The sequence below is a fragment of the Hylobates moloch genome, unplaced genomic scaffold (assembly GCF_009828535.3).
Source record: "Hylobates moloch isolate HMO894 unplaced genomic scaffold, HMol_V3 SCAFFOLD_6, whole genome shotgun sequence".
In the NCBI taxonomy this organism is placed as follows: Eukaryota; Metazoa; Chordata; class Mammalia; order Primates; family Hylobatidae; genus Hylobates; species Hylobates moloch.
Window position 1 is genome coordinate 117706316 of NW_026652281.1, and position 16649 is coordinate 117722964.

The window sequence follows — 16649 nt, forward strand, 5'->3', positions numbered from 1 at the left end:
TCCAAGCCTGGGTGACAGAGCAAGACCTTGATTTACAAAAAGAAATTCAGGGGCCGGGCGCCGTGGCTCACGCCTATAATCCTAGCACTTTGGGAAGCTGAGGCGGGAAGACAGGTCAAGAGTTCAAGGCCAGCCTGGGCAACATAGTGAGACCTCGTTTCTACAAAATATACAAAAATTGGCCAGGCGCGGTGGCTCACGCCTGTAGTCCCAGCACTTGGGAGGCCAAAGCGGGCGGATCACGAGGTCAGGAGTTTGAGACCAGCCTGGCCAAGGTGGTGAAACCCTGTCTCTACTACAGATACAAAAAATTAGCTGGGCGTGGTGGCATGCGCCTGTAGTCCCATCTACTCGGTAGGCTGACGCAGGAAAATCGCTTGAACCCGGGAGACGGAGGTTGCAGTGAGCCGAGATCGCACCATTGCACTCCAGCCAGGGCGAGACTCCGTCTCAATAAATAAACAAATAAATAAAAATTAGCGAGGCGTGTTGCTGTGTGCCTGTAGTTCCAGCTACTCGGAAGGATCGCTTGAGCCGAGCGGTGATCGTGCCACTGCACTCCAGCCTGCGCGACAGAGCCAGACCCTGTCTCAAAACAAAGCAAAACAAAAAAGAAAAAAAATTTCTTGGTAACTGAGCACTGCTCGTCCAGCCCATTGAGTTTCTGTAGACAAATTGTAGGAACTGGCAAACTGGCCACAAAGACGTTAGAGGCGTAGATAGCAGCTGCTCGAGCTGCCTGCTGTCCAAGACTCCCGTATGTCATCGCGCAGCGTGGGATTTTGCGGCTTCCTGACAGCCCTGGCTGTCGCTTGACTTGATCTTGGGTTTCACCAAGCCACGAAGGATTAGCGTCCCTCTCTCCTATCCCAAGGGCATTAAGCCTGTCTGGATGAAGTAGGAGAGGAAAGATTTACACGCAGTTCCCAACTTTACGTGACGTGACTAGGGAGGGAATTGACGGTCCCACCGTCTACCTAGCCCAAACGGGGCCACAGCAGGACAAGGAAGTAGCAGATCTCCCAAACGCGGTCTCTTCGCTCCGCTCCACCCACACTAGCAGCGGCCCACCCACCTCTCCGGCAAGAGGAAGAACGTCCCGGAGACACTTCCGGCCCCGCCCCCCGAGGCGGAAGCGGAGTCCCAGGCTACTCCTCCCGCAGTGTGGGTGGTTCCGAGGCTGACTTCCCTGCGGCGGCGCCGCTCGCAGTGCTTCTCAGCATGGACCGCACTTGTGAGGAGAGGCCCGCTGAGGATGCGAGCGACGAGGAGGACCCAGACTCCATGGAAGCCCCAACCCGGATCCGGGACACTCCGGAAGACATCGTGCTGGAAGCTCCGGCTAGTGGGCTGGCGTTCCATCCGGCCCGTGACCTACTGGCTGCAGGGGACGTGGACGGGGACGTGTTCGTGTGAGAGCGGGGCAGGGCCGGGGGCGCCGGGTCTGGAAGCTTCCCGGGGATGGACCTGGGAACAGGAGAGAGGAGAGAAAGTTGCAGGGAGACAAATTTTGCAAGATTCATTGGATCCAATTCATTAACATTCGGCTCTTATATCACACCAATCTGTTGAAAGAACTGGAATGTCGTGACAGAGCCCAGATACCGTAGTAGGACAAAAAGCCCTTTAAGGCCTTGTTATTTCCCACCGATTATTATTTATTTACTTACCTATTTATTTTTGAGACGGAGTCTCACTCTGTCGCCCAGGCTGGGGTGCAGTGGCGCGATCTGGGCTCACTGCAACCTCCCTCTTCCGGGTTCAAGCAATTCTCTTCCTTAGCCTCCCGAGTAGCTGGGATTACAGGCGCCCGCCACCACGCCCGGCTAATTTTTTTGTATCTGTAGTAGAGACGGGGTTTCACCATCTTGGCCAGGCTGGTCTTGAACTCCTGACCTCGTGATCCACCTGCCTCGGCCTCCCAGAGTGCTGTGATTACAGGCGTAAACCACCGCGCCCCGCCTCCTACCGGATTATTATATTGTGCCCGAGACAGGCTCAGTAGGCCCCTTTAATTGATTTTTCAAACCACAAATCTTGGCTCACACCTGTAATACCAGCACTTTGGGAGGCCGAGGTGGGCGGGTCACCTGAGGTTGGAGCTCGAGGCCTGCCTGTTAAACATGGTGAAACCCCGTCTCTACTAAAAATACAAAAATTAGCCGGGTGTGGTGGCGCAGGCCTGTAATCCCAGCTACACGGGAGGCTGAGGCAGAAGAATCGCTTGGACTCGGGCGGTGGAGGTTGCAGTGAGCCAAGATCGTGCCACTGCACTCCAGCTTGGACGACAGAGTGAGACTCAAAACAACATAAATCCGAGCAGACACTCCCTTGATTAAAACCCTTCAATGGTCTGCTTTGAGGATTTAGTACAAATTTCTCAATCCCACTTTCAACGCCCTGACCATCTGTGCTCATTCATCCATACCTTTTAAAAATACATCTTGGGTCGGGCATGGTGGCTCACGCCTGTAATCCCAGCACTTTGGGAGACCAAGGTGGGGTATCACCTGAGGTCAGGAGTTGGAGACCAGCCTGGCCAACATGGTGAAATCCCGTCTCTACTAAAAATAGAAAAATTAGCTGGGTGTGGTGGCGGGCACCTGTAATCCCAGCTTCTCGGGAGGCTGAGGCAGGAGAATCACTTGAACCTGGGAGGCGGAGGTGGCAGTGAGCCAAGATGGTGCCATTGCACTCCAGCCTGGGCAACAAGAGCAAAACTCCATCTCAAAAAAAAAAAAAAAAAAAAATCTCGAAACCTCAGCCCATTTGCATGTACTATTCTGTCTGGAAAACTCCTTTCCCCTCACTTTTACCTACTATCTCTGAGTTCCCAGGATCTCTTCCCTCTTCCTCTCTCCCCAGACTAAAATTGGTTACCTGTTAGATGCTGTCATGGCACCAGATGCCATGGTACCTTTCCCTTACTAATGAATGGTTGGTAACCATACGTCCATTTGTGTAATTATTTGAATGCTGTCTGCTTCACTAATGTTTTTCAAACGTCTTTGACCTTGCCTCACAGAGAAATACCTTTTACATTATATATGATGCTCTCTGATACAATTTCTGATTTTATTCTATTATTGTGTGCATGTACACAAAATGCTGATTGTAGCTTACTAGTCTGTTATATGACTAGAATGTGAAAAAACACTGTTCTGGAGTGTAATCTGTCGTCGGTTTTTTTCTCTATTTTATCTCCAGCCTCTAGTCTAGGGTAGATGCTCAATACATGTTTGATTTTGAACAAAAGATACAGGTTAGAGGCAGTGGAAAAGTTGAAGATGTTATGCTTATCAGATTTACTTAATGAATTTAAACCTCAACCCTTCATTAGCTGTAATGGCCTTGAGCGTGTTAACTTTTGTATTTTCATCTTTGAAAGGGGTAATTATACCTACCCTTGCAGAGGGGACAAGTTTGCAGTACAGCGCCTAAGCAGCTCTTCAACAAATGTAGGTTCCCTTCTACTACTATCCATATTTATGGTGCCAGGCACTTGGGAGTTGCCCTAGACATCCACCTTTCTTCACATTCCACCCAACTTTGTTGCTTCCCTTGTCTTAAAAAAGGTTCTGGAGGAAAATTCTTGGTTCTCCCCTTCCTCACCCTCAGCCATGACTATTGTGAAGAGGTTCCTTTTCCGAGGATTAAATTCAAACTTCTGCTTGGCTCATGTGGTCTCATGCCCACCCCAGCCCATCTTTCTAGATTCAGTCACGCTACTCTCCTGCTACAAGGAACCCTCCTCATTCCTTATCTCTGCTGCCTCCAGTATCTGGCCCTTGCTCTCGGCTAGGCAAATTCTACTCTTGTATGATCCAACCGACATGTTACCACCTTAGCTTTCCAGGGCTCTCTTCTCCCTTCCCAAGTATTCATTCAATTTGTGAATGTTTATTAAGCCACTTTTTCATGTTCGGCACTGGGACAGAGAAAATGAGCAGGCTCAGTTCTGTCCACCTGGAACTCACTGGCAATTAAGCATGTATTCATTCTGCCCTTTTTGAGGATCTGCTCTGAGGCAGGCTCTTGGGGGTATTCCGTAAACAGTACTCACCTCAAAGTTGTTTACAGGCTGGTGCCTCTCCCCCACCTCCATTTTGATCTTGCCTCTTTCAGCACGTACTCTCAATGTACTGTAATTAATTGTGGCTTTCTCTAGCTCCTGCAGACCTGAAGTGCAACAGCCTGCTCTACCTTACTGATTTTTACATTTCTAACTTCTGGGGCTGGTCTTTTGTCATTGATGTAACAAATATTTCCTCCACAGTGGTCCAGACCCAATCTTTGTCCAGGCTGGGGCTTTCAAAGATGATAAAGAGGGATTGGGTGGGATCACAAAGAAATCTTGAGCAAATATACCTTGAATTAATATATATTGAAAAAAGCAAGACCTAACATTTCAAACTCACTGAAAATGGAGAAATGAGATGGTAAACTTTTTGGGCTTAGAGGTACAGAAGCAGGAACTCTTAGGTAGGTGGGAAGGCTGCTCTGTCTGGTTGGTCTCTGCACTCGATGCAACCCAGGCTGGGTCTGGAGTCATTTACCCTCCTTCCCCTCTCCCCAGCTTTTCCTACTCTTGCCAAGAGGGAGAAACCAAGGAGCTCTGGTCATCGGGTCACCATCTCAAGGCCTGCCGAGCTGTGGCCTTCTCTGAAGATGGGCAGAGTGAGTACTGGGGAAGACAACCAGCAATGTGGTGGAAGGGAGCAGTGAGCAGCACCATGACCTGGGCACCTTTTCCCCAGAGCTCATTACTGTCTCCAAGGACAAAGCCATCCATGTTCTAGATGTGGAGCAGGGCCGACTGGAAAGATGTGTTTCCAAGGCTCATGGGTAAGGAGAGCAGCCAATTCTGTGTATGTGCATGGAGGTGAAGGGTAAGGACCAGGAGGTCCCCACTGGGACAGAGATGCTCCAAGAAGTTCTACGTCTTTGTCTCTAGTGCCCCCATCAACAGTCTTCTGCTGGTGGATGAGAATGTTCTGGCCACTGGAGATGACACGGGTGGTATCCGTCTCTGGGACCAGAGGAAGGAGGGCCCCTTAATGGATATGAGGCAACATGAAGAGTACATCGCAGACATGGCTCTGGATCCAGCCAAAAAGCTGCTGCTGACAGCCAGGTACAACTTCAAAGCTGCCTTGCCTCCCCTCCCCTCCCTGTGTGAAATGTCTTCCTCAAATGGACCTTGTGTCTAAGCCTACTGCTTTACTCTCTACAGTGGGGATGGCTGCCTTGGCGTCTTCAACATTAAGAGGCGTCGGTTTGAGCTGCTCTCAGAGCCTCAGTCTGGGGACCTGACCTCTGTCACTCTCATGAAAGTACAGCTGGTTATGGTGGGATGGAGGGGTGTGTGCTGGGGCTTAGTCTAAGGCAGCTTCCACATTGTTTTCCCTATTTCCCTGCAGTGTGGGAAGAAGGTGGCCTGTGGCTCCAGTGAAGGTACCATCTACCTCTTCAATTGGAATGGCTTTGGGGCCACAAGTGACCGCTTTGCCCTGAGAGCTGAATCTATCGACTGCATGGTTCCAGTCACCGAGAGTCTGCTGTGTACTGGCTCCACCGATGGAGTCATCAGGTGAGGGAAGCCTGGACAGCCCTTAGGTCACAGGAAGGGCAGGCCCAGCTAGCCAGTACTCAACACTGTTCTTTCCCTGCCCAGAGCTGTGAACATCCTACCGAACCGAGTGGTGGGCAGTGTGGGCCAGCACACTGGGGAGCCTGTGGAGGAGCTGGCCCTTTCCCACTGTGGCCACTTCCTGGCCAGTAGTGGCCATGACCAGCGCCTCAAGTTTTGGGACATGGCCCAGCTGCGAGCTGTGGTGGTGGATGACTACCGTCGGCGCAAAAAAAAGGGAGGACCACTGCGGGCTCTGAGCAGCAAGACTTGGAGCACCGATGACTTCTTCGCAGGACTGAGGGAAGAGGGAGAAGACTCCATGGCTCAAGAAGAAAAGGAGGAGACTGGGGATGACAGTGACTGAGGCAATGAATTGAATCTTAAGACAGGTCCTCACCAGGCAAGAGTCTTGCTTATTGGGCTGCATCCCCAGAGAGAATATGAATTATTATTTTTTGAAAAGACAGGGTTTTGTCGTCATCCAGGCTGGAGTGCACTGGCTTGATCTTGGCTCACTGCAGCCTCAATGTCCCCAGGCTCAGGTTGTCCTTCCACCTCAGCCTCTGGAGTAGCTGGGACTACAGGTGTGCACTACCACACCAGGCCAATTTTTGTATTTTTTTGGTAGAAACAGGGGTCTGTGTTGCCCAGGCTGGTCTTCAACTCCTGGACTCAAATGATCCACCTGCCTCTGCTTCCCAAAGTGCTGGGATTACAGGCACGAGCCACCACACCTGGCCAAAAATATATATATTTTTTGAGACAAGGTCTCACTCCGTCACCCAGGCTGGAGTACAGTGGGTTGATCATGGCTCACTGCATCCTTGACTTCCTGGGCTCAAGTGATCCACTTCAGCCTGCCTGGTAGCTGAGACTTAAACAGGCATGTGCCACCATGCTTGACTAATTTTTGTGATTTTTTTTTTTTTTGGTAGAGACCAGGGGTTTCACTATGTTGACCAAGCTGGTCTTGAACTCCTAGGCTCAAGTGATCCTCCTGCCTTGGCCTCCCAATATGCTGGGATTACAGGCATGAGCCACTGTGCCTGGCTGGATATGAAATTTTTTTTTTTTTTTTTTTTTTGAGACAGGGTTTCACTCTTGTTGCCCAGGCTGGAGTGCAATGGCGTGATCTTGGCTCACTGCAACCTCCGCCTCCCGGGTTCAAGCAATTCTCCTGCCTCAGCCTCCCAAGTAGCTGGGATTACAGGTGTCCACCACCGTGCCAGGCTAATTTTTGTATTTTTAGTAGAGACGGGGTTTCTCCATGCTAGCCAGGCTGGTCTCGAACTCCTGACCTCAGGTGATCCACCCGCCTCAGCCTCCCAAAGTGCTGGGATTACAGGCAAAATCCAACACGCCCGGCCTGGATATGAATTTATAATACCCTACAGTGCAGCACAAGAAGATGCACTCAAAGCACTGATGTGAGGAAGTACTTGCCCCGTAGCAGCTATTCACTCTCCTAGTATAAACAAACTCTAAGCTAGGGCAAGACAGCACAGACACAAGTATATACTAACCAGGGGTTTAATATAAATACAACCAGCATAGAAAGACCCAAAACTATACAGAAACCAAAACCAGAATGCCATGTGGTGGAGGCAAAGGGCAGAATTTCTGACCCCTTTGGCTCAGCTGCCTTTCCCCACAAATAAAAACCAACAAAGAGGACAAATCAGGACAACAAAGAAGATTCATGCTAAGCTGTGGCAGAGGGGAGAAGGTATGATCGGGTGGGGGTGGGACAAGGAATGGCCATGGAAGATCACTGGGTCATTGGGAGGGAGGGGCTCGGAGGGGGAGGGCAAGGCCCCTCACCACAACTTAAGCCAAACCTAAGCTGCCCCTAGGTGCCATAGGTCCCTGTCCCAGCAGGGAGGCTGATGGGCCTGGGCCCATGCCCCTCCCCACCTTTGGGGGTCAGATAGTGGCCACCCAGGCCTGCTGGGTTGGGGCCTGACACAGGCTCTGCATGCCCATTCAGAGTGCCTGTGGAGAGAGAATGGAGTCACTGTTTAACCATGGTATCTGCCTCAGCCCCAGCAGACCACAGGAGGTTGGCCCCAGACTCACTGAGTGCCTGCAGCAGCCGTACAGACACAGCATCCTTGGCCACCTCATGCCCATCCCGGCCATCTAGGGTCAGCACAACCCAGATGAGGCCACTGAAGGGCACTGGATGCCCAGGAATCACCACCTGGTACCAGAAGCGGTGCCAGCCAGCAGGTCCTATGCCCAAACACTTGGTGAGGAACACAGGGCTGCCCAGCTTCATTCGTTGGCACAGCAACTGCAGGGTAGCCCGAGCCCCTTGGGACCCTAACTTGTCCCTTGCCAAGGCCAACTGGCTGCCCTCTGGCTGTGGGGACCGCAAGAAGGGACCCACAAGCTGCTGGCGAAGTCGCTGCTTCAGGTCTGGCTTGAGCCACTCCACAGCCACCTGCTCTCCACAGAGGTGTGACTGCCCTGCAGAAAAAATGCAAAACAAGGGCAGGTCTAAACTCTGGGCCCAAGCCTCCAGGTTGTGAGCCCTTTGGAGCTACACAGTCCTGTAATTTGTAGCCTTCCCATTTCCTGGTAGTGTGACCATGGGTAAGAAAAGACAATGAAGCCTCCAGCCTCCATTATTTGCAAAGGGAGTATATAACACACTGCTACCTTACAAGTTTCCTTGGAGAAGTACTGGTTAATTGCAGGTTTTGTCTGCCTCATAACCATCATAATGGCTAATCTTTACTGGGAAAACGTGCTGTAAGTCAGTTAGTGTGCAAAGTACCACACACCCATTATGTTACTTAATTCTCACAACAGTCTGAGGAAACAGATTCTTTAGTAGTAAAAAGCTCAGTTGGATTCCCTTGAGCAAATCAATTTCTCTAACAGTTTCCTCATAGCTTGAGGGTCCTGCGCCTATTTTGCGGTGTGGGGGTGGGGGAAGGTTGAGAATTAAGTCAGGAGGTAATGCTCGGGAAGTGTTACAAATTTAGGTAAGCGGTGGTGGTAGCACCATTGGAAGTTTTAAAAATCTGAGATCAAATAGTAAAAGGTTGCAAAATCTGGCATGTTTGACTCTAAGATCTTGTAACTTTAACAGCTATGCTCAGTATAAAGTGCCGGGCAGAACGCCTTTGGCCCCAACCAGCACCCCCGCCTCAGCCTACCTTCCACTAGGGCCTTTTTGGCCATGGCAGCGGCCCGGTGCGAGCTGAATTTGAGCAGAGCGATCTGCCCGGGCGCCGGTCCGGGGCTGGGCAGCAGACGCGCCTCCTGCAGGCCGGGACCCAGCGGCTGCAGCGCGAGCAGCAGCGCGCTGCGGGTCAGATTCGGCGGCAGGCCGTCAACGCTCAGCTCACACTTCTCGGTGCTGCGGCACACGAGCAGCGGGCAGGACGGCCGCAGCGGGTGGTTGTGGAGCGTGGCGATGGCGGCCTGCGCGCCGCGCCGCGAGCTGTAGCGGGCATAGGCGAAGCCGCGGTTCAGGCCGCTGAAGGTCATCATCAGGCGGAACTCGTAGAGGCGGCCCACGCGCTGGAACAGCGGGATTAGCTGGTGCTCGTACACGTCCTGAGGCAGCCGCCCGATGAACACCTCTGACCCAGCTGGCGGCGGGCTGCCCACCCAGCCTGTGGGAAGGGGGTATGCGAGGCCACCGTCATGCGACGCTTTCGAATTGAGCCCACGGACTCAGCGCGCGGGGCTGGGAGGCGATGTGAACAAAGGTCTGTGAAATGGGTTTACACCCGTACCCTGGGTGGTTGACATAATTAGGTGACTGCGCTAACGAGGGGGCTGGCACAGTAGGTACACTTTGAGACTGGCCCCCTCCCTCGACGGGGCGGGTGGACGTGGAGCCACAGTTCCTCCTTTGCTGGGGGGTATAAATCCGGGTAGTTCGCAGTTTCTGACAGTGACGGCTGGGAGCAGCCCCTCCCCCAAAGGGGGCTGGTGTAGTCGGACAGGCGGAGGGGCTGGGACTACCGTACCTGGGGGTGGCCCGCCATACTTCCTCTGCCCGTTCACCTGCACCAGGCGGATGCCTGTCTCCCTGACCCACGCCTCCAGCGCCGCCTTGTTCTCTGGATTCACCCTCTCACACCACAGCTGAGAGGGAAAGAAAGGTTGGAATGGCGGATCGCCAAGCTCGCCCCCACCTCTCCTGTGGTACTGGGGTCCCTAAAACCGACCCCCGCTCCGGCGGGGCTCGCCGGCCCCCAAGTCGCCAGCCGCTTACCTCACAATCCCGCTTGGACTGCATGGCTCTCCCGCTGGCCCCTTCGTACCCTCTTTATAACTTCCTCCCCACTAGCCTCTGGAAGCTTCCCTACCCCTCCACCCCGCAAGCTCTCATTGGCTCTGAGCGCGACCCCGCCTCCCAGGGGGGTGGAGGTATCCACTGCACGTGCGCCGCCCGGGCTTCGCTCAGACCCTCAGGTGAAAGCTGCAAAGTCACCGGTGCGTATGTACTGGGGCTGCCTCCCGAGGAGGAGCTCCCAAGCCGCAGGGTGGACGCTGGAGACAAGAACCTCAGGGTCACAAGTTTACTGTCTTTCTCCCTTTTCCATCCCTACATTGGTCTGCCGGGGAAGGCGGGGCTAGCCATCACTGACACACGCAGACTCCCTGGTTGAGGCATTTTATTGGACCTTTGGCAATTGGTGGTGGGGAGGCATCTGCTCCAACTGGTGCGGGGGCCCTGCAGATGAGACCATCTCAGGCTGGGTCCTTGTAGCCCAGGAGCAGACTGGACTAAGCCTCCTGGGCCTTGTATGAAAAAGGTGTAGTACCTGGCCGTTTTTGCCAGTAATAATCAATAAAATAGCCATAATAAAAATTAAAGTCTCTGTTCTGACCACTCTTCAGGTCTTCCGCTGAAACAGAAAAGTGCAAAGCAGTTGAAGTACATATGCAGTTTGTCTTAACCTCAAATAGTGCCAGTCCCACTTCCTTTCCTCTGATAGTTTGTTCAGTTCAGCAGATGCAGAGGGGCTGGCCTGTTCTCCTTTTGATTTCCTCCACAAGGTCTTCTCTTCGGACATCCACCTGGCCAGGATGGGAGAAGAAGGTGGTATAAGCATCTTCCATTCCACTGCTCCCCGAGTGCCTAGTTTCCTCTAGCCCTCTAGGCATCAGGCTTGTCTCAGCTGGGAGCAGGAACCTAATTAAACACCTCAGGCTAGAGTGTGCCTCTTGGGGGAGCCAACAAACCATAAGGTATATGCAGGGATGGAGATCTCACCCTACTAAGACCACAATAACAGGTTAAGCCCTCAAGTCTTTTATGAGTTGTACTAATATCAATGCCAGGCTTTTTCTCAGGTCTTGAATGGGCATGGGCCTGCCAAAATGGCATACATTCTCTGTCCCTTAGCCTTCCTGCCCACCTCCCTCACCTCTTCCCTGCTAGTCACTGAACGGAGCTTGATGACCCCATCCTTGAGTTCCTGCTCGCCGATGATAGCCACCAGTGGGATGCCTGCCTCCTCACAGTACTGCAACTGGTTCAGTAGCTTTGGGTTCTTCTTGTACAGCAGCTCAGCCTGCAGGGGACAAGAGCAGAAGAGGAAGTCTGGCTTCTGCTGTCCTCAGAGACAGAGGGTGTCCAAGCTGGCACCTTGCTCTTAGCTCTACTTTTGAGAAGTAGTGGCAGGATCCATTATGGGTGAGCTTTTATTCAGTTTGTGCCTAGCACACCCAAGTTTGCTGCCACCCTGGGACTTGCCTTCCGTACCTTGATCCCAGCATCCCACAGTTCTGAGACAAGCTTTAGTCTTTCCTCTAGCAGCTTCTTCTGTGCAGATGCCACAAGCACCTGTGTCTCCGTGGTCCGTACCTTCTCCTCCAAAGCCTGGCGAAGGGGCAGATAAAAGTCAGAGAGCTGGGCTAACACCTTCAAGGAGCAAACAAAGCAAGCTCTAGTCAGGATTTTGAGACCAGGCCGAACTCAGCTCTACCAGGGCAGGGGCCCTGTCTTCTCATCTAGCACCTTGGGCATAAGGGTAGCTTTTAGTAGGTATGAGGACTGAACTGACTGACTTGTACACAGGACGTGTCAGAATAAATAACTTAGGGCAAGAGTGAAGGTAGCTTTTTTACCGTAACTTCAAGCTTTTCTCCATGTAGTACCTTTTTTTTTGAGACAGGGTCTCTGTCTTCCAGGCTGAAGTGCAGTGGTGTGATCACTGCAGCTTCGACCTCCCAAGCTCAAGTGATCCTCCCACCTCAGCCTCCTGACTACAGGCACACACCACTATACTCAGCTAATTAAAAAAAAAAAAAAAAAAAATTTTTTTTTTTAATCTGTAGAGACAGGGTCTCATCATGTTGCCCAGGCTGGTCCATGTAGTACCTTCAGGGTCCACCAAAGCATTCACACAAAAGTACTACTATGAACCCACCCCAATTAGATCACCCTTGACAGTTTTAGTCCCCACTTACTATCTACCCATTTGACACTGTGCCTCTCACACTTCAGTTACAGGGCACAGGCGTGTATATGGGGAAAGGAGAATGCTGCTGCTGCTTCCCTTGTCTTTTTCAGAAAAACTATTTTCATAGTTCTTAGAATGTAAGATGCCTACTGGAAGAATGATCTCAACTGGGAAACTGGTGGTTTCCACCCTAGAGAAAAGGCATAGGACTGTGGGGAGGTTGCCAGAGCATTTCCCAGAGGATGAAATGCAACCAGCCACTTAAGACCAGCAGAAACAAAGGAGGGCTTAAGGCTACAAGAGGCTTCCTTGGTGTTACTCTAGGTGCTAGAGAGTCACAGTAGCCATCTGAGGGATCCCAGGGCCTCAGACACATGCTTCCCATTTACAGACAGTATTACAGTGTGGTTAGTGGCAAGACTTTAGAGTGAGACTGCCTGGATTCAAATTCTGACTCTACCACTGACAAGTTTCATGGCCTTAAGCAAATTATTTGATCTATAATGCTTCAGTTTTCTCATCTGGAAAATGCAATTAATAAAATTAGCTACTCTCAGAGAGCTGTGGTAACAATTATATTTTGATAATGCATGAAAAGCACCAAGCACAGTGCCTGGCACAAGGCAGTAAAATGTTAAGTATTCTGTATCATGAGGAAGATCTAAGTCTTGGATACACCAGCCCAGGTTTGTGACAGCCCTGAAGGAAGTAGAGACCCAGAGCAGAGGATTTAGTGGAGAAAGATTATGGATTAAAGATCCATAAAACGGGGTAGAAATCTGTGAAAAAGAGCAATAATCTTTTCTCCATTTCTGTGAGATGCTCCCTGCCCAAAGCAGCACCACTTGCTCCCTTGGAGATCAGATAGCTTAGGTGCCACCACCTGCTCAGACTATCTTCTACCCACTTCCTAGGACCTACCTCTAGTCTCTGTTCCACGATGGAGAAAATCCGCTCCACCCCAATGCTGAGCCCCACACATGGCACCTTGCGCCCTTTGGGGTCGAACATGCCCACTAGCCCATCATAGCGTCCTCCAGCAGCCACACTGCCCACACCCAGGGGCTCTTCCCCTGCCTGGGCTGGGGTCTGTAGCAGCACTGCCTCATAGATCACCCCAGTGTAGTAATCCAGCCCTCGAGCAAGGCTCAGGTCAAAGGAGATCTGTGGAGATAAGAAAATAGTCAGTGCCAGATTAAGATCAGGGACCTGAAGCCCCAGAGCTCAGAAAGGATCCCATCCCCAACTTGACTTACTTTGTCGTCAATGCCAAATAGGGTCAGGTACTCAAACAGCAGCTTCAGGTCTCCCAGGCCCTCCAAGGCCTGCTTGTTTTGGGATAGTTTAGGATCCTGGAGCAGCTGTTCCACCAGGGATACCCCACCTGGGGAGACAGACTTGTGAGTGAGGCTGACAAGGAAACAGAAAAGGTAAGAGGGGTTGACCTTCTTGCCTGGACTCTAGTCGCCCATGCATGTGTGTGTACATATGCATACACACACTCACTCCCCTACATACATACACAGAAGAGTTTCAACTTTAGGACTGAGGGCAGTGGGACGGCTGCTGGGGAGGCTTGGTTCTGTTCCTCACCATGCTGCTGCACATAGTCCCCAATGCGGTCAGCCACCTCGGGTGCAAGGCCCTTCTCTCCCACCATCTCATTCTTCACCTCTTCCCAGGACACCTAGGCAGACAGACACCAGTCAGGGACCCCTGGGCAGCTTCCACACCACAGAGCAAGTGTGTACTGTCCTCAAGGAACCGTTTTGGAGCAGTAGCTGCCCATGAGCCTACATCCTGGGGCTAACCTTCGTCTGGTGGGTATAGAGGCATGCACCTCTCTCTCTCAATCTTGTTTTCCATTTCCCAAGGCAGGGTGGGATCTGGGAAAAGAAGTCAAGTACTTGGGTTGTTACCTTGTCCAGCTTGTCTACTGAGGAGCAGATGGTACGGAACTTGCTGTCAGAAACACCACAGATAGCAAACATCCCATCTAGAATGCGTCGATCATTTACCTGCAAGGAACCAATGCATAGTGAGGGGGGAATCTCTTTTCTTATATGACCTGCAATAGTCATGGTCACTTGGGCTACTGGTCCCTCTGCACAAGGATCTTCTCTTGTGAGAGGCCAGGCCCAACTTTGCCCTCCCAGCCTTGTCAGCTCTGACCTTGACCAGGAAGTCGCCTATCTGAAGTGAACTCAGGATCTCGCACATGATCTTCAGGCACTCTGCATCAGGGATCATGGGATCAAAGTTCCCAGCAATGTCAAAATCCTGCAGGGAGAGGGTTAGCCAGCGGTCTTCAGGGATTCACCTTTCTGTAGGGGGGACTCTGGGAGCTCTGTCCTCTAGGAAGGCCTGGCTGCACTCAAGCATAGACTTTCTCTTTCATTTTCTGATCATCATCCCAGAGGTAAACCCCAGCATCTTTGGGCTTCTCACCAGTTTTGGTCTCCTTTCCATCTACTGGGCTATTCCTTCATTTTCTACCTCATCATCCTTAACTCCTCCTACTGGATGGGGTGATTATATGGCTTTAGTGCTTAGCCATTTTCCCTATTCATCCAGAAGCCCTGGCATCAGTCTGGATGATTTGATATATCAAAGCTAATTTCCTTATTCTCTGCTGTGATCCTATCACTGTGATTTAAAATAAAGAGCACTGGACCAAGAGTTCTAGTCCTGACTTTGCCTTTCTTATCCCTATGATCTCTTCATCTGCTGGGTATCAAGTTTACTCATATGTAAAATGGAAAGACTTTACTCTCCTCCCCCAACACAGGGATTTTGTGAAATCTGCATGAAAACACCATAGAAGAGGCTGGGTGCAGTGGCTCACACCTGTAATCCCAGCACTTTGGGAGGCCGAGACAGGCGGATCATGAGATCAGGAGTTCGAGACCAGCCTGGAGTTCGAGACCAGCCTGGCCAACATGGTAAAACCCCGTCTCTACTAAAAATACAAAAAATTAGCCGGGCGTAGTGGCAGGCGCCTGTAATCCCAGCTACTCAGGAGGCTGAGGCAGAAGAATCGTTTGAACCCAGGAGGTAGAGGTTACAGTGAGCCAAGACTGCGCCACTGCACTCCAGCTTGGGCAACAGAGCGAGACTCCATCTCAAAAAAACAGAAAACAAACAAAAAAACCACCATAGAAACCCTAAGAGCATTATCTGGGTCATCCAATTTGCTCAGGACACCATGAGTACTCAATAGATTCTGCTGGCTTGAGAGAGCCCCAAGTAACTCATCCTGCCCCACGGTTTCCCAACACTCACACACTGGTAGAATTCCCGGTATCGGCCACGGGTCATGGCTGGGTTATCCCGCCGATATACCTTTGCTATGTGGTAGCGTTTAATGTTGGTCAGTTTATTCATTGCCAAATACCGAGCAAAAGGAACCTGATGACAAAGAGTTAAGGAGAAAGTCCCTCCTATCACTGTCTGCAAGCTGATTATCATCACCAACAGAAGCTGGGGTCTAACCCCTCCCTATGTGGGTAAAACTGCCACCCATACGATTAATAGCACTTACAAACATCAGAAAGCATCAGCTGTGCTACCACATGAGGTAGCTGAAGGCTCAAAAAAGATTAAGGCACCTTTCCCTTTTGTAGTGTTGACTGGACTTTTTTGAGCATGGCAAGGGGCTGGGCAGGTTGGCCACAGACCAGAAAAAGGCGACCAGAAAAAGGCCCCCATATGGGATTTCTAAACAGATGATTCTCTGTGTAGCTTGGAGACAAGGGAAATGTGTTGCTGGTCCATTAAGGAGAATTTTGTTCACTGGACAGGACAGGGGAGAGGTATTCTGGAGCCATGAGATGACTGTAGAGTTGGAACTGGGCCCTGACATCAAGCTGAGGTCTCACTCAGGATTCAGAAGATTTCTAAGGGTGTGTATGCTCTGTTTAGCCAAAGTCCCACTCCTGGTTTAGAGAAATAATTCCCCTAATCGCCAAAGGCCTCATATTTGATCCTATCTACTCTACCATTCTTAAACCTGAGCCAAGTGAGTGCCAATCCATCCAAAGTCTCAAGAGCCCAAGTTTAAAAAGATACAGTGAGGTCATAGCGAAGGGACAGGAGCTCCCCGCCCTGGTCCTTCAGGTCATAGATAAGCTTGGAGTCTTCCCCATACTTTCCCGTCAGTGTTTCCTGGAGAAAACATAAATAAATGTGGTAATAATAATAAATATAACAATTTAAAAGGAAGTTTTGAAAACAAACATGACTGATTCCAACTTGTCTACATTTCCCTCTGCTCTTTATCCCAATTCTTAGGTGTCTGATGTAGTTATCATTAAAAGGAAACACCAGGCCGGGCACGGTGGCTCACGCCTGTAATCCCAGCACTCTGGGAGGACGAGGCAGGTGGATCACGAGGTCAGGAGATCAAGACCATCCTGGCTAACACAGTGAAACCCTGTCTCTACTAAAAATACAAAAAATTAGCCGGGCGAGGTGGCGGGTGCCTGTAGTCCCAGCTACTCGGGAGGCTGAGGCAGGAGAATGGCATGAACCTCTGGGGGGCGGAGCCTGCAGTGAGCCGAGATCGCGCCACTGCACTCCAGCCTGGG

At 51.2% G+C, this 16649-nt stretch overlaps 3 protein-coding genes across 7 annotated transcripts in view; 1 reads left to right on the top strand and 2 right to left on the bottom strand.

Moving 5' to 3' along the window:
* The first annotated feature begins 1147 nt into the window (after window positions 1–1147).
* On the top strand, window positions 1148–7103 carry WDR55 (WD repeat domain 55). The gene is made up of 7 exons (XM_032158118.2): window positions 1148–1412; window positions 4577–4677; window positions 4758–4845; window positions 4955–5134; window positions 5234–5333; window positions 5421–5590; window positions 5675–7103. Exons 1-7 carry the CDS (start codon window positions 1222–1224, stop codon window positions 5994–5996), a joined length of 1152 nt encoding a protein of 383 aa, XP_032014009.1. The 5' UTR covers window positions 1148–1221; the 3' UTR covers window positions 5997–7103.
* A 45-nt stretch (window positions 7104–7148) lies between these two features.
* Window positions 7149–10155, bottom strand: DND1 (DND microRNA-mediated repression inhibitor 1). The gene is made up of 4 exons (XM_032158120.2): window positions 9867–10155; window positions 9619–9736; window positions 8797–9258; window positions 7149–8101 (listed from the first exon to the last, which is right to left on the bottom strand). The coding sequence occupies exons 1-4, from the start codon at window positions 9888–9890 to the stop codon at window positions 7644–7646; spliced, it is 1062 nt and encodes a 353-aa protein (XP_032014011.1). The 5' UTR covers window positions 9891–10155; the 3' UTR covers window positions 7149–7643.
* A 99-nt stretch (window positions 10156–10254) lies between these two features.
* Window positions 10255–16649, bottom strand: part of HARS1 (histidyl-tRNA synthetase 1) — an 18580-nt gene continuing 12185 nt past the window's right edge. For all 5 annotated transcript variants that reach the window (XM_058439924.1, XM_032158116.2, XM_032158117.2 and 2 more), the window contains 10 exons: window positions 16132–16227; window positions 15346–15471; window positions 14236–14343; window positions 13983–14081; window positions 13657–13750; window positions 13320–13447; window positions 12985–13227; window positions 11364–11480; window positions 11026–11172; window positions 10255–10675 (listed from right to left, as the gene is read on the bottom strand). In XM_058439924.1, the coding sequence (XP_058295907.1) occupies window positions 10604–10675; window positions 11026–11172; window positions 11364–11480; window positions 12985–13227; window positions 13320–13447; window positions 13657–13750; window positions 13983–14081; window positions 14236–14343; window positions 15346–15471; window positions 16132–16227 (1230 nt within the window). In that variant the 3' untranslated portion in view covers window positions 10255–10603. The remainder of the gene's footprint in view (window positions 10676–11025; window positions 11173–11363; window positions 11481–12984; window positions 13228–13319; window positions 13448–13656; window positions 13751–13982; window positions 14082–14235; window positions 14344–15345; window positions 15472–16131; window positions 16228–16649) is intronic.

What these genes read in the sequence shown, in the direction of transcription:
- WDR55 (XM_032158118.2), top strand. Translation starts at nt 1,222, where the DNA reads ATGGACCGCACTTGTGAGGAGAGGCCCGCTGAGGATGCGAGCGACGAG. An exon ending in TGTGTTTCCAAGGCTCATGG is followed by an intron (nt 4,846 to 4,954) that starts GTAAGGAGAGCA and finishes CTTTGTCTCTAG; the next exon opens with TGCCCCCATCAACAGTCTTC. An exon ending in CCTCTGTCACTCTCATGAAA is followed by an intron (nt 5,334 to 5,420) that starts GTACAGCTGGTT and finishes ATTTCCCTGCAG; the next exon opens with TGTGGGAAGAAGGTGGCCTG.
- DND1 (XM_032158120.2), bottom strand. Translation starts at nt 9,890, where the DNA reads ATGCAGTCCAAGCGGGATTGTGAG. An exon ending in AGTCCAAGCGGGATTGTGAG is followed by an intron (nt 9,737 to 9,866) that starts GTAAGCGGCTGG and finishes TTTCCCTCTCAG; the next exon opens with CTGTGGTGTGAGAGGGTGAA. An exon ending in CAAAAAGGCCCTAGTGGAAG is followed by an intron (nt 8,102 to 8,796) that starts GTAGGCTGAGGC and finishes TTTTTTCTGCAG; the next exon opens with GGCAGTCACACCTCTGTGGA.